Below are 13,868 nucleotides of genomic sequence, written 5' to 3'. Positions count from 1 at the left end.
ATTTGGCTTAAATTACTGCAATAAAAGGGATTTGTTTATGAATCAGCAATTGAGAAACCTGGGTGAGTCATACTTTTTCTCTTTTAAATATAATTAAGGAAGAAAGAAAATATAAACAACTTATATACTTTTTTTACGACAAAAAGCTGGCTTGAATTTGGACTTTTAAAGTTTAAAAACGGATGAGAGGTAATTATTATATTTTGGACTATTTTTCTCTTTGGACTATTTCTTGTTGGATGAATCCGCTGCTCGTATATGCTACTAATTGTTTAGTCTTGGCAACCAGAATTGTTTTGCATTCTTGGAAGCAGATAAGGACTGTGTTGTGCTGGCTGGATTTCAATAACAGGCCTGGAATATTAACTCTTCTTTTTGGTGGAGGGAAAAAAAGAAAAGAAATAGACTGCCCTTAGGTTCTGAAACAGTGATTAATATTAGAAATTAAAGGCCTCTTTTTGAAAATGACAACTAAAAAAACAACCAAGGCCCAGGGGCGAAGAGGTTCTATTGATACACAGGAAGAGGATATACCCCCAGAAATGTTTCAAAAAATAATGGAAGGGATTAATGCTATAAAACAGGAAATGAAACAGGAAATGAAAACTGAATTGACAGATATAAAAGACTATATTAAAACACAAGTGGATGAGATTAAAGGGACAATTGGGCAAATAAAGGAAGATGCAAAAAATACTAAAGAAAAGGTACAAACCTTGGAGAATAGAACAGATATACTAAATCTGGAACTAGAAAAAAATTTGGACTATTTAGCTGTGACTGAAATGAGAAATAAAGAGCATTGTTTGAGATTCCGTGCAATCCCTGAGGAAACAGGTGAAGACATTAGAGATAAAATTGTTAATGCTTTAGTAAAATTTCTGGACTTGAATGAAGATAGGATGGAATTTGAAATAGACAAAGTTTATAGAATTAACTCCAGATATGCAACAATGAAAAAAATTCCAAGAGATGTGCTTGTTCATTTCGTAAAGAAGACGACCAGAGATATGGTTTTACAGCAACACTTTAAATATACCTTTAAAATTGATGGTAAGGAAATACTGGTGATGAAGGAAATTCCTATTAGACTTTTACGTAAGAGAAAAGAATATGCTTTCCTTACAGAAAAACTTAAGCAATGCAAAATTCAATTTAGGTGGGACGTTCCAGAAGGAGTGATTTTTACATTCAGACAACAGAAATACAGACTGAATACTGTTCAAAAAGCAAGGGACTTCTTGAGAAAAGCTTCAAAAGATATGGAAGAAGATAAACTCAAAGATATGGATATAGTTCCTGGGAAACAAAGTCAACAAGGATATGCAGAGGAGGGGAAGGAAGATGATGGATCAAAAGGAGCATCAGGCAAATTTTAAAATACACGCTTAATGATGGATTACAAATACCTAACTTGGAATATAAATGGAGCCAACACGGCGCAGAAGAGAAAGAAAGTGTTTCATTATTTGAAAAAATTAAAATTGGATATAATTTGTCTACAAGAAACTCATATTCAGAAGAAAGATTCCAAATATTTGATTTGTAAAAATTTGGGTGAAGAATTTATTTCAGCTGGACCAAAAAAAAAAAATGGAGTTGTTCTCTATATTAACCCACAATTGCTTCCTAAATTGGTATTATTGGATGATAGTGGTAGATTTGTGGGGGTTGAAATTACTTTACAAGGTACAAACATTTTGATAGTGGGTATTTATGCCCCCAATGAAGATAAAACAAGGTTTTATACAGGACTTATGGAAAAATTGTCAGAGTTTTCATATGAGCATTGGTGTGTCATGGGTGACTGGAATGGGGTAATCTCACCAAAAATTGATAGGCTTTCTGAAAAAAATATCAAAGAGACACAAGGTAAATTACCGAAGATTTGTTTTGAACTCATGGAACATTTAGAATTGGTGGATACCTGGAGATATATAAATGATAATGCAAAGGAATTTACTTATTTTTCAGAAAGACATAAAACATTTTCGAGGATTGATATGATTTGGATGTCAAAAATTTTAGCGAAGGATATTTTTAAAATGGATATATTACCAAAAACTTTTTCGGACCACAATCCTGTGATATTAACTTTAAAAAAAAAAAATCTTGGATTTAGATGGAGACTAAATGAATCTTTATTACAGAATGATAAAGTAGTACAAGAATGTAAGAAGAAATTAAAGGAGTTCTTTGAATATAATTTATATAAAGGAACAAGTGAAAATATTGTTTGGGATACTAGTAAGGCATTTATGAGGGGATACTTTATTAAATGTAATTCTGAATTAAAAAAAAAGAAACAACAGAAAATGCAATTAATTTTGGAAGAAATAAAACAAAAAGAGGAAGAATTGAAAAAGAATCCAGCTAAAGTTTCTATTGTAAATCAAATTAAAATGTTACAGAAGCAAGTATCAATGTTGACAGTTAGAGAAATTGAAAGGAAATTAAATTTTGCTAAACAAAGGACTTTTGAATTTGCAAATAAACCTGGGAAATGGTTAGCATATAAATTAAGAAAAGAACGTCAAAAAAATATTATTTTAAAGATACAAGAAGATGAGACGCTGACAGATAATGTAAAAATCAAAAAGATTTTTCATCAATATTACTCAACATTGTATAAGTGTCAAGAAATTCCATCTGAAAAAATAGAAGAGTATTTATCTAAACAGAATTTGCCGAAAATTACAGATTTTCAGAGACAAGTTATTAATGACCCTATTACGTCAAGAGAGATATCTGAAGCTATAAATAAAATTAAATTAGGAAAGGCGCCAGGACCAGATGGGCTATCTGCAATGTATTATAAATGTTTGGAGGAAGAACTCTTGCTACCCTTACAGTCTACAATGAATTCTATTTTGCAAGAGGGAAAGATACCGGATAGTTGGAAAAATGCTAATATAACATTAATACCTAAAGAGGACCAAGATTTAACTAAAACAAAAAATTATCGGCCAATATCTCTACTGAATAATGACTATAAAATTTTTACAATGATTTTGGCTGAAAGATTGAAAATAATATTGCAACAATTTATTCAGGAAGATCAATCAGGGTTTTTACCTAAAAGACAATTACGTGACAACGTCAGGAATGTTTTGAATGTGTTGGAATATTTAGAACAACGAAATGATAAACAAGCAGCTTTGATTTTTTTAGATGCTGAAAAAGCATTTGATAATTTGAATTGGAAATTTATGTTCCAGGTTTTGGAGCAAATGGATTTTGGAGACAACTTTATAAAATGGATCAGATCGATTTATACATCACAGAAGGCCCAGATAATTGTTAATGGAGACTTAACGGATTCATGTGAAATACAAAAGGGTACAAGACAGGGATGTCCATTATCTCCCCTTTTATTTATTCTGGTTTTAGAAGTGCTGCTTAGAGATATAAGGCAAGATAAAAGGATTTCGGGATTAAAAATAAAAAAAGAAGAATATAAATTGAGAGCATTTGCTGATGATTTGATAATTGTACTAGAAAACCCTTTGGAAGGAATTCATATATTGATGGACAAATTAAAAGAATTTGGACCGTTAGCAGGATTTAAGATCAACAATCAAAAAACAAAGATGTTGGTGAAAAATTTAACTTTAAGGGAACAGAAAGAGTTAATGGACAAGACAGATTTTACAATAGAAAAAAAGTTGAAATATCTAGGCATCATCATGACAAATAAAAACTCAAAGCTGTTTCATAATAATTACGAAAAATTATGGACAGAGATTAAGAAAGACTTGCTAAGATGGGATAAACTACAACTGTCATTAATGGGTAGAATATCTGTGATAAAAATGAATGTATTACCGAGAATGATGTTTTTGTTTCAAACAATACCTGTAATATCCTCTGATTTACCTTTTAAACAATGGCAAAAAGATATTTCTAAATTTGTATGGCAAGGAAAAAAACCAAGAGTTAAATTTAAATTACTTCAAGACGCTAAAGAAAGAGGAGGACTGGGATTACCAAATTTGAGACTTTATTTTGCTGCCTGCTGTTTAGTCTGGATAAAGGAATGGATCTTATTGAGGAATAAAAGACTATTGGATTTGGAGGGCCACAATCTGAAGTGGGGATGGCATGGATATCTATGGTATGACAAAGTAAAAGTAAACGTAGACTTTAACAATCATTTTATAAGACGTTCTCTGTTGAAAATATGGAATAGATACAAACCAAGGTTTTATTCGAAAATACCATTATGTGTCTCAAGTCAAGAAGCGTTTTATAGAAGAGAAATGTCTGGAAAAGAGAAATGGTTAACTTATCAAGAACTATTAGAAAATGTACATGGAGAATACACAATGAAAGAGAGAGAACAATTGATAAAGGAAGGATATAGTTTTCATTGGTTTGCCTATTTACAATTGTTAGAAAGATATAAAATGGACAAGAAAATGTATGGGTTTGAAATAAGTAAATCTGATTTTGAAATAGGTTTGTATACAAATGATGAAAACATAATTGCAAAAATGTATAAACTTTTATTGAAAATGGATATGGAGGAAGAACAAGTAAAAGAGTGCATGGTAAAGTGGGCAAAAAATTTTGGTCATAACATACAAATGGATCAATGGGAAAATATGTGGAAAAAAGGCTTGAAATTTACATTATGTTATAATCTTAAAGAAAATTTTTATAAAATGATGTACCGTTGGTACATGACTCCAGAAAAGCTGTCAAAAATGTATAGTAATGTCTCTAATGTTTGTTGGAAATGTAAACAACAAGAAGGATCTTTTTATCATATGTGGTGGTCATGTAAAAAGGCGAAATTATTCTGGGCACAGATAGGTAGGAAGATGCAAAAAATTTTAAAGATAAATATTCAGTCAAAACCAGAATTTTTTTTACTGGGTTTTATGGATAAACAAATAGAAAAGAAATATGGAAGAATATTATTATATATGATTACGGCAGCAAGATTATTATATGCACAAAAGTGGAAAATGGAATCAATACCAACAATGGAAGAATGGCTACTGAAATTAATGGACTTAGTAGAAATGGATAAATTGACGTGTTTACTTAGAGAAAAATCGACAGATACATTCCTTAAGGATTGGAAGCCTCTCTTAGACTTTTTGTCGAAAGATCAAAATAAAATGATGATACTGGGATTTGATGATTAATTAAGACAGCTTATGGAGAAAAGGGATTCTGTATGTACATATTAAGGGACAGGTTTGATGTATATTATATACTTATAGCTGATCTGTGACAAATCGGAAGTCAACCATTTTATTTTTATTTTTTGTTGTAGTATTGTTATGTTTTTTCTTACTTTGTTTTGTTTGTTTTTTGGAAAAATTTGAATAAAAACTATATAAAAAAAAAAAAAAAAAGGATTGTGCTGCAAAATAAGCTTTGGGCCACCCCAAATCATGTGCCTCTGCCACTTGTCAAAGTGTGTCCGATGCGAGGCTTTAGCACTGAATCCAGCCAAAACTTTTCTTTGCTTTTGGAAAACACCATGGCGAGAAGCGGTTTAGAGATACATAGAAATGAGCAAAAACGCACCAGTGAATGGAGTTGGACAGATTGTCTCTGCTCAGAGCAGTGGTGGGGAACCTTTTCCAGTATTCCCTTCTGGATCACCTTCCAGGTCCCATATGCCAGTGGCAGGTGGGGTGAGAGGCAAGAGTAAGTGGAGCCATGAATGAAAAGTTTACCTTTGGAGAGTAAGATAGTTCCTGGAAAAATGGAAATGGTCTGCCTTCCAGTCGATCCCGACTTATGGCGACCCTATGAATAGGGTTTTCATGGTAAGCGGTATTCAGAGGTGGTTTTACCATTGCCTCCCTCTGAGGCTGAGAGGCAGGGACTGGCCCAAAGTCACCCAGGGAGTTTCATAGCTGTGTGGGGATTCGAACCCTGGTCTCCCAGGTCATAGTCCAACACTCAAACCACTACACACTGGCTCTCTAGATAGTTCCTACTCACATTCAAACACCCCTCTTTATTCTCCATCCAGAGAAGCATGATCAGAGTCCAACGACCCATTCCTGCCGGGCCAAAACACTGAAGGCGGGTGCGAAGCAGGGCCACCAAGAGATATGGCTGGGGAGGGTGTGGACTGGGAAGAGGAGCACCACCTGGCCTGAGGTTCCTCACCCCTGGCTTAGAGAATGGACAGAACATAGAAAAAAAATCTTAATATATTTTTAAGTACACCCCGGATGTTGTGGATGGCAACTCTCATGACCAGCCAGCCAGCACAACTGATGGGCAAGAATGTCGGGAGCTGCAGTTCTAAGGCATTGGGGAAGGTTGCTCTACTTTGACTGGCAGCAGCTCTCCAAGGTCTCAGGCAAAGACTCGTCCCATCACTCGCTACCTGCGCCTTTTGAACTGGAGACGTCAAGGGACGGACCTGGGACTTTTTGTGTACATGGCCTGTGCTTTACAACCGAGTCGAGTACATCCCTTAAAAGCCCATTTGTTCCCCATTAGCATCACAGACTACAGGTTTAGATTCTTCATTATTAACAATATATGCTGCCGTGCTTAAAAGAGAGCCCAGTTTCTAAGGGCCAAATCAGACGTGATGTGGGTGATCCATAGCAGCATCTGCCAAGTTTTCTTTGTCTTTAAACCAACAACTTGAAAGCAGCCACAGGGAGCTTTGATTTGGATCAGGCCAGCAGTGCAGAGGAAAAGAGTGTTTAAGCCTGGGCTGGGGAACCTGTGGCCCTCCAGGCATTGTTCGACTCCCATCAGCTCTAGCCAGCATGGCCAACGAACCGGAATGATTGTACTCCAACAACACATAAAAGATACCTAAAATATCATCTCATCCCATCCCACACCCGCCCAACCAATCAATGTGTTCTGCAGGAGAGGGCACCCTGCAGATCCCATCCTATCAAGAAGTCTCTTCCTCATGATGTTGGAATTGGGCCTTTAAAGTGGCAGCACCTACCCGTTGGAACTCCCTCCCACTGCGTATCAGACAGGCACCTTCTCTATTGTCTTTCAGGGCCTGCTAAAGACACTCCTCTTTCAACAAGCCTTCTAAAATCTTTATCCCAGTTGGTATCTGTCTTGGATTTGAATTGATTGTATGTGTGCTCTCTTGTTTTAAACTGTTTTAATATTTAAAATTGTGTTTATATATGCAATTGTTTTCACTGCTTTCATATATATAACTATTTTATATATATAACTATTCGGTAAATTGCTTCAGGATGCCTAGTGGGAAGCAATTAAAATATGAAATAAACAACAACCCGACAGCCTCTTCACTCCTGGTTCAAACCTTCCTCCCTGTACCATTTTCTCAACATGGACAGCTTCCCCAAAGTTCCTGTTAGTCCTGCTTGAAGGAAATATACACATGCATTCCAGATTACTGTAGCCCCAGTTGAGCTAACAATTGTTTCAGTGTGTGCGTTGATGGTTCATATCAGGAAAATAGCATGGGGGGGGGTTCAACTCTCCCCGACAGTGCTGCTACTCTTATTAAAATTGGAGCATCTTTGCCACAGCTCCATTAAAGTAGTGCTGTCCTCCTCATTAGACAGCCTATGAAAGCCAATATGATATGGTGGTTAAGAGCGCTGGCTTAAGAACTGGAGAGATCTGGCTTCGGATCCCTAAGTCAGGGTAACCTCAGGCCAGTTGCACTCTCTCAGGCTTACCTATGTCACAGAGTTGATGACTTTAGGCAGCCTACACATAGACAAAAGTTGTCTGAAGCAGCTAAAGGCCTCGGAGTACTAGTCAGTGGGGAAAGAGCAGCAGGAATGGAATCCTGTCTTCATGTCCTGCTAATGTGCTTTCTTCCCAGGAACATCTGGTTGACCACTTTAGGAAACAGGGGTCATCTTTGTGGGCTTTCTGTGTGCCGACCTCAGCACTGAAAGTCTGGAATGTGACCTCCAAATGCATCTAACCGGTACTTCTACTTGCTGTGGTCCAGTTCTAGATTTGGATCTGGGTTTGGGTTTAAATCCTATCTGAACAGTGAGCTTGGTGGCCTTGAGCAACCTGAAATGCCTCACCTCTGGCCCCCTTTCTGTAAAATGGAAACATTTCAGGTGGTTGTTCCCAGGATCCATGGGATCATATTATACACTGCCGGTTCAGGTGTACTACAGGAGCAATAGAATAGAGAAATCGCTTAGGGTTGGATCCAATACTGGTCCTGCTCAGAGTTGACCCGCTGAAATTACTGAACACTTAGGTCCATTAATTTCAATGTGTCTACTCTGAGTAAAAGCCGATTGGTGACAACTTGTGCTTTTGAGTGCATTCATGCTATAAGACTGCTAGAAGATGATAAAGCATCAAGAAGTCCCCAGTTTGAATCTCACCTCTACCATGAACTCACTGAGTGGCCTTAGGCAAGCCACTTTCAGTCCACACTGCTCATCTGCAACATCAGAATCCTGAAATGAAAAAATGGACTGCCTTCAAGTCGATTCCGACTTATGAGCGACCCTACGAATAGGGCTCTCATGGTAAGCTGTATTCAGAGGGGGTTTACCATTGCCTTCCTCTGAGGCTGATCAGCAGTGACTGACCCAAGGTCACCCAGTGAGCTTCATGGCTATGTGGAAATTCGAACCCTGGTCTCCCAGGTCCTAGTCCAACACCTTAACCACTACACCACACTGGCTCTAGCTTACCTTATAACAGGTGGCTGGGGGGAGAGGGAGCTTTTTCAGCCTGTGGCCCACATTCCCTTCTGGGCATCCTTCTGAGGGCCACATGCCAAAGGTGGGTGGGGCAGAGGCAAAAGCAGATTGAGCAATGAATGCAACTTTTACCTCTTTACTATAGGGCAGTTTTCCACACACACTTCTCTACCCTACATCCAAGGAAGCAAGAGGCATTATTGGAGTTTGAGGACACATTTCAGCTGGGCAAAAACTCTCAAGGAAGGCGCGCAGCAGAGCCAGTAGGAGGTGCGACCTAGAAGGGTGTGTGGCCTGGTGAGAGTCCTGAGGATCAGATAGAGAGGCTTGGAGAGCCACAGTCAGCCCTGGGCCTGAGGTTCTCCATCCCTGCCTTAAAGGGCTTGGAGAGCCACAGTCAGCCCCTGGGCCTGAGGTTCTCCATCCCTGCCTTAAAGGGCTGTTGTAAGGATTGCAGCTAGATCAGGCATTCCCAAACTGTAGTTCATGTACCACCAGTGGTCCACTAGCTTCATTCAGGTGGTCCGTAACGTTGATTTTTAATAAAAATTGTATTTTTACTGCTTCTTTTGTTTCTTATATTGTATTTTATTGTATTACAGTTTTGAGTTTTATGGAAGGCAAAGTGTAATACAAGAAAATACTATATAAGACATACAACAAAGCAATAAAAATGCAATTGGAAATCATACAGCATCTAGCACCGCACATTACAATGGCTGCAAAAGGCAGAAAAATAATTAACTGGCCCACCGAGGTCATCGCCATTTCCATGAGGTGCATGGGAGGAAAAAGTTGGGGAACCACTAAACTAGATAATGCATGTGAAGTGCTTTGAACATTTCGGAATGCTATGCAAAGGTTAAAAGTTACTTAACTATAATCATGATTAATACAGGACAAGAATTATTATTGCAATACAAGTGACAGATGGGCTTTGATGCCATCAGTTTACCATCAACATTGCAAGCCTTCAAGAAACCAAAAGGAACTGGCCCGTTTACTTAGCTGTGGTGTCGCTGTGAGCATTGCCCCCCCCTGACTCCTAGGGAGCGGATTCAAAACTATTTGGGGAAGAGGAGCCACAGACCATATGTAGAGCATCTGCTTTGCACACAGAAGATCCCAGGTTCAATGCCCAGCGCAGGGTTGAGAATGAACCCGGTCTGAAACCACTGCCAGTCAGGGTAGACCCCTGTTCTTCAACCTTGGGTTCCCAGATGTTGTTGGACAACAACTCCCATGATCATCCTTGACCATTGCCAAAGCTGGTTGGGGTTGATGGGAGTTGTAGTCTGACAACATCTGGGGACCAAAGGCTGAAGAACAGTAGTCAACTTAGAGCTAGTTGGGCCAATGGTCTGATTTGGCATAAGAACTATGTTCCTGTTCTGCATTTAGGTGTATCTGCTGGCCCTGATAACAGAGACCTTTTCACAATTCCATACAAAAAAACCCCACTGTGGGAGGAGAGAGAGGCGGAGGAGGAAAGGAGACTGGCTAGGAAGAGCGGCAGCAAATTAAGGCATAAGAGATTAATTGCGTAGCTGACTTTGATGCCCGAGTGTCTGTGTGTACTCAAAATAAACCAGCCTGCTCCCTCCCTCCTCTGCTTCCTCTTCCCTCTCATTGTCTTTGAAGCACATGGCCCAGAGGCTTTGGGTTGGTGAAATTTCATGAAACTCTAAAAGGGAGATTGGGGGAGGGAAGGAAGAAGAAAGCCAGAGAACAAAAGCTGCTTGAGATAATTAATCCCGGCTCATCCCAAGCAAGGCTCTGCTCCTTTTAATTAACCATTAGCCATCTACAAAAGCAGTCACCATCTGCTAGGCCTTCTGAAGGAAACCCTCCTTCCTCCCCAAAACGAAAACACTGAAATAAGATTTTAAAGCACTGCACTGCAAAAGGTGCCCCTCTCCAGCTGGGCAATTTCATGACAGACAATGGTGGCTTCCCCCCCCCAATCTCTCTCCCCCCCACCTCCATTCATTCATTCTCATCTCTCCATCCAGAAATAAAATAATAAAATAATCGATAAGAAGTGCGTGTGGAAGAGGGGCAGGGAGCAAGTCTCAAAGCAAATGCAATGTTTACTTTGGAAAAGTTTTAGCAGCAGTAAAACAATGCCAGGCAGTCGTTTGTAGGGCAAACACTTCACACCTGTTTCAGAGGGGATCACTTAGCAACTGTTCAGCAATAGGTGCGCTTGGCGTTCTTGGAATAGGACTGTTTTTAATTATATCATTGCTCCTCATTTTAGAGTTTCAGTTTTCGTCTGGATATTGTGCCTTTGATCTATTTTATTGCTTTATATTATTTTTACTTTTATAAAGGGTGCAGGCTGCTTTGGGCACAGATCTCTGTGTGAAACTAACACAAGAAGAAATAGTTGAGAGGGAATGAAAAATAATGGGGGTGGGTGGGGGCGGAATTAGAGCGTTAGGGTCCAATTCTACACACACTTACCTAGAAGAATGCTCTACTGAACTCAACGGAGCTTATTCCTGAGCAGCCATGTATAGAATAGCACTGTGACAGTTAAAGCGATGCCTGAAAAGGAAACTGAGGGTCGTTCCTGGGGGGCGGGGGAATCCCTTCATGAAGACCAACTAAACACGTCACAAATGAGTTAAACAAGGATCCAAGCGTATCGGCAGCTGTTCTGTAGCCGCTCTTGTTCAGGCACAGAAGGAAAAGGGAGGGCCTTTGGGGCTCTCTCTAGTGCGCGCTGGCTTTTTTTAAAAACCTGAATCGGGGCCCTGGAGAGAAGGCGCTGTTTCCGAAAGTGGAAACAAAGAGCGCAGAGAGACCAGTTCGGGAGCCCCACCATGAAGCGGAGGAACGTCCTCTTCTCTCCCCCCGCGAACCGTCCCGATAGGCTTCTTGTGATCTCTTTAAAACAATCTGGGGAGTTTTTTTGTTTACAGAGGTTGCTTTTTAAAAGACAAAACAAAATAAAATAAACAGGATTTGCGTCTCCACCCGAAGACCGGACAATGAACTTCGCCGCAACGTCTGTGACTTATTAATTTTAGGGAAGGGATGGGGGAGATAAGAAGCTGGATATTTGCCAGCACGCTCTCCATCATTACCCTGGGTCGGGCAAGCTTACCGTTACACCACTGGAACGGGTGCATCAGAGTCCCCAGCGCAGCCGCTTGCAAAGAAACGAAACGCAGAGGGAAAAGAAAGAGGGGGGGGACCCTCTCCCCCAGCTTGATCGGGGTTTAGCAGTTCAAGACTGACTTCCCTTCTTGGAGCAGGAGTATCAACGCAAACCAAGGGCAAAAAAAAAAAAGAGAGAGAGAGAACTCCCCACACAAAGGGAACTCTTCCCGTGGGGCCAAGACAGGCTGATTCACACGAGCAGCGCGCACGCAATAGATTGTTTCTCGCGGATACACGCTGCGAGGTTTTGGAAAATTGACCTCCGGGCCTTCAAACACCGCCCCACGAAACCACGCCTTCCCAAAGAAGCAGCCAATCGCCAGCCCCAGAGAGCGGGGCTTATTAATATACTTTCTTTTGATGTGAACCGGGAGCGTGGTTGGATAGGCTGGCTTTAGAACGTGGCTTCAGCCTATGGCGTTTCAGGCTTCTTTTCTCCCCTCCCCCCCTTTTTTTTTAAAGCGGCACGTTCGTTTTACTAATCTTAAGGACGTCAAGCGAGAAGTTGAAATGGGCCTGGGTGGGAAGGAAGCAATGGAAGTTGTTACTCTGTGGCCTCCAGATGTTGATGGACTTCAATTCCCATCGGCCTATAGGCATGCTAGCTGGGGCTGATGGAGGTCCACATCTGGAGGGCCACAGGTTCCCCATCCCTGCTCAATGGGATGGCTGGTGTATTAAATATATGATGCTCTGTGCTTAAATAACAGGGGCATGGGTGGGTTAGCTACTGTTTTTAGAACCCTATGGGGCACATGATTTGGCTAAAATTAGAGGGAGTCTGGGCCTGGGGATGTAATTTCCCTTCTTAATAATTTGAGCACTGATTTTATTTATAATAATATTTTTATACCATTTCAACCATAATAAGAGACAACACGATACATACAATACAATTAAGAAATATTGGGGAGTGATATTAAAATGGACTAAAGAGGTAAAAAACTAAAAAAGGGGGGGATAAAATCATTTACAGCCTCTCCATTCAGTTCCTCCCAAAGACTCTCCGGAACAAGATGGTTTTCAGAAGTCTCCCAAAAACCATCAGGGAGGGAGCAGAGCAGCCTTCTTGGGGTAGGGTATTCCAAAGCTTGGGGGCCACAGCTGAAAAGGCTCTCTCCCGTGTGCCTGCCAGTCTGACATCTTTCATTCCAAGCACACAGAGGAGACTAGAGGCAGATGCTCTTAAATCATGGGCAGGTACATATAGGCATCAGTGGTCATGGAAACCCAAGGGGGCTTACATATGGTTCCAGACACTGATCAGACCTAATCTTGCTTAGCTTCAGCAGGGTGCTGGCCTCATGCGCCTTCAGACCATAGCCTGTTAGGGTTTTAAAGGTCAGAACCAGTACTTTGAACTGGGTCCAGAAACAAATTGGGAGCCAGTGGAGTTGATAAGCGCAGGGATAATGTGATCCCCACACTCTGATCCAGTTAACATTCTGGCTGCTGCATTTTGAACCAACCAGGTTCTGCTCAGAGTACACCCACTGAAATTAATGAATGTAAGGTAGCCCTGTCCATTAACTTCAATGGCTCTAGTCTGAGTAGGGCTAGCATTGGCCATGACCCAGAGACTTTGATTCGTGAGCATCATGTTATTCAAATTATATCAGCAATTGCAAAGATTTGCCTGGCTAAACTTGAGAAAGATGCCAATATTATAACAATTAAAACTGGATATGTTAAGCGTGGAATGTTGCAGTTACGAATAAGATTGCAGCCTATATGAAATCAAGAATTGCTGATAGTTGACAGTCTACATTGCTTTTTTTCTTGGCAAGCCTATTGACGGACTTATGGTTTGATAAATAACGGCTGTAAAAGTAAATATTTTGCAAAGTTGCAAGGTGATCTTATTTTATATTGTACTAAAATTATTGTTCGGATCTCAAAATAACAACAATAACAAACTATTACTAGCTTTTTTCCCTTTGTACTGAAGTTAATATATAATGACAATATACTGACTGAATTTTAAGGTATTCTGGGAATAATGGCATTTGAAAGCTCAGTGTGCATTTCATGATATCCTCA

At 40.0% G+C, this 13,868-nt stretch overlaps 1 protein-coding gene across 3 annotated transcripts in view; it reads right to left on the bottom strand.

Moving 5' to 3' along the window:
- The window catches only part of RNF122 (ring finger protein 122), a 41,779-nt gene extending 29,653 nt beyond the window's left edge, over positions 1-12,126 (bottom strand). For 2 of the 3 annotated variants that reach the window (XM_061592510.1, XM_061592511.1), the window contains exon 1: positions 11,773-12,126. In XM_061592510.1, coding sequence (XP_061448494.1) covers positions 11,773-11,797 — 25 coding nt within the window. In that variant the 5' untranslated portion in view covers positions 11,798-12,126. Of the gene's footprint in view, positions 1-11,126; positions 11,324-11,772 lie in introns of those variants that run through there. The other variant, XM_061592512.1, reaches the window with a different exon arrangement.
- Between the last annotated feature and the right edge of the window lie 1,742 nt (positions 12,127-13,868).

This window comes from Rhineura floridana, chromosome 12 (assembly GCF_030035675.1).
Source record: "Rhineura floridana isolate rRhiFlo1 chromosome 12, rRhiFlo1.hap2, whole genome shotgun sequence".
Lineage (NCBI taxonomy): Eukaryota > Metazoa > Chordata > Lepidosauria > Squamata > Rhineuridae > Rhineura > Rhineura floridana.
Note: the sequence above shows the minus strand (reverse complement) of the source record. Positions and strands in the feature narration are given on the sequence as shown.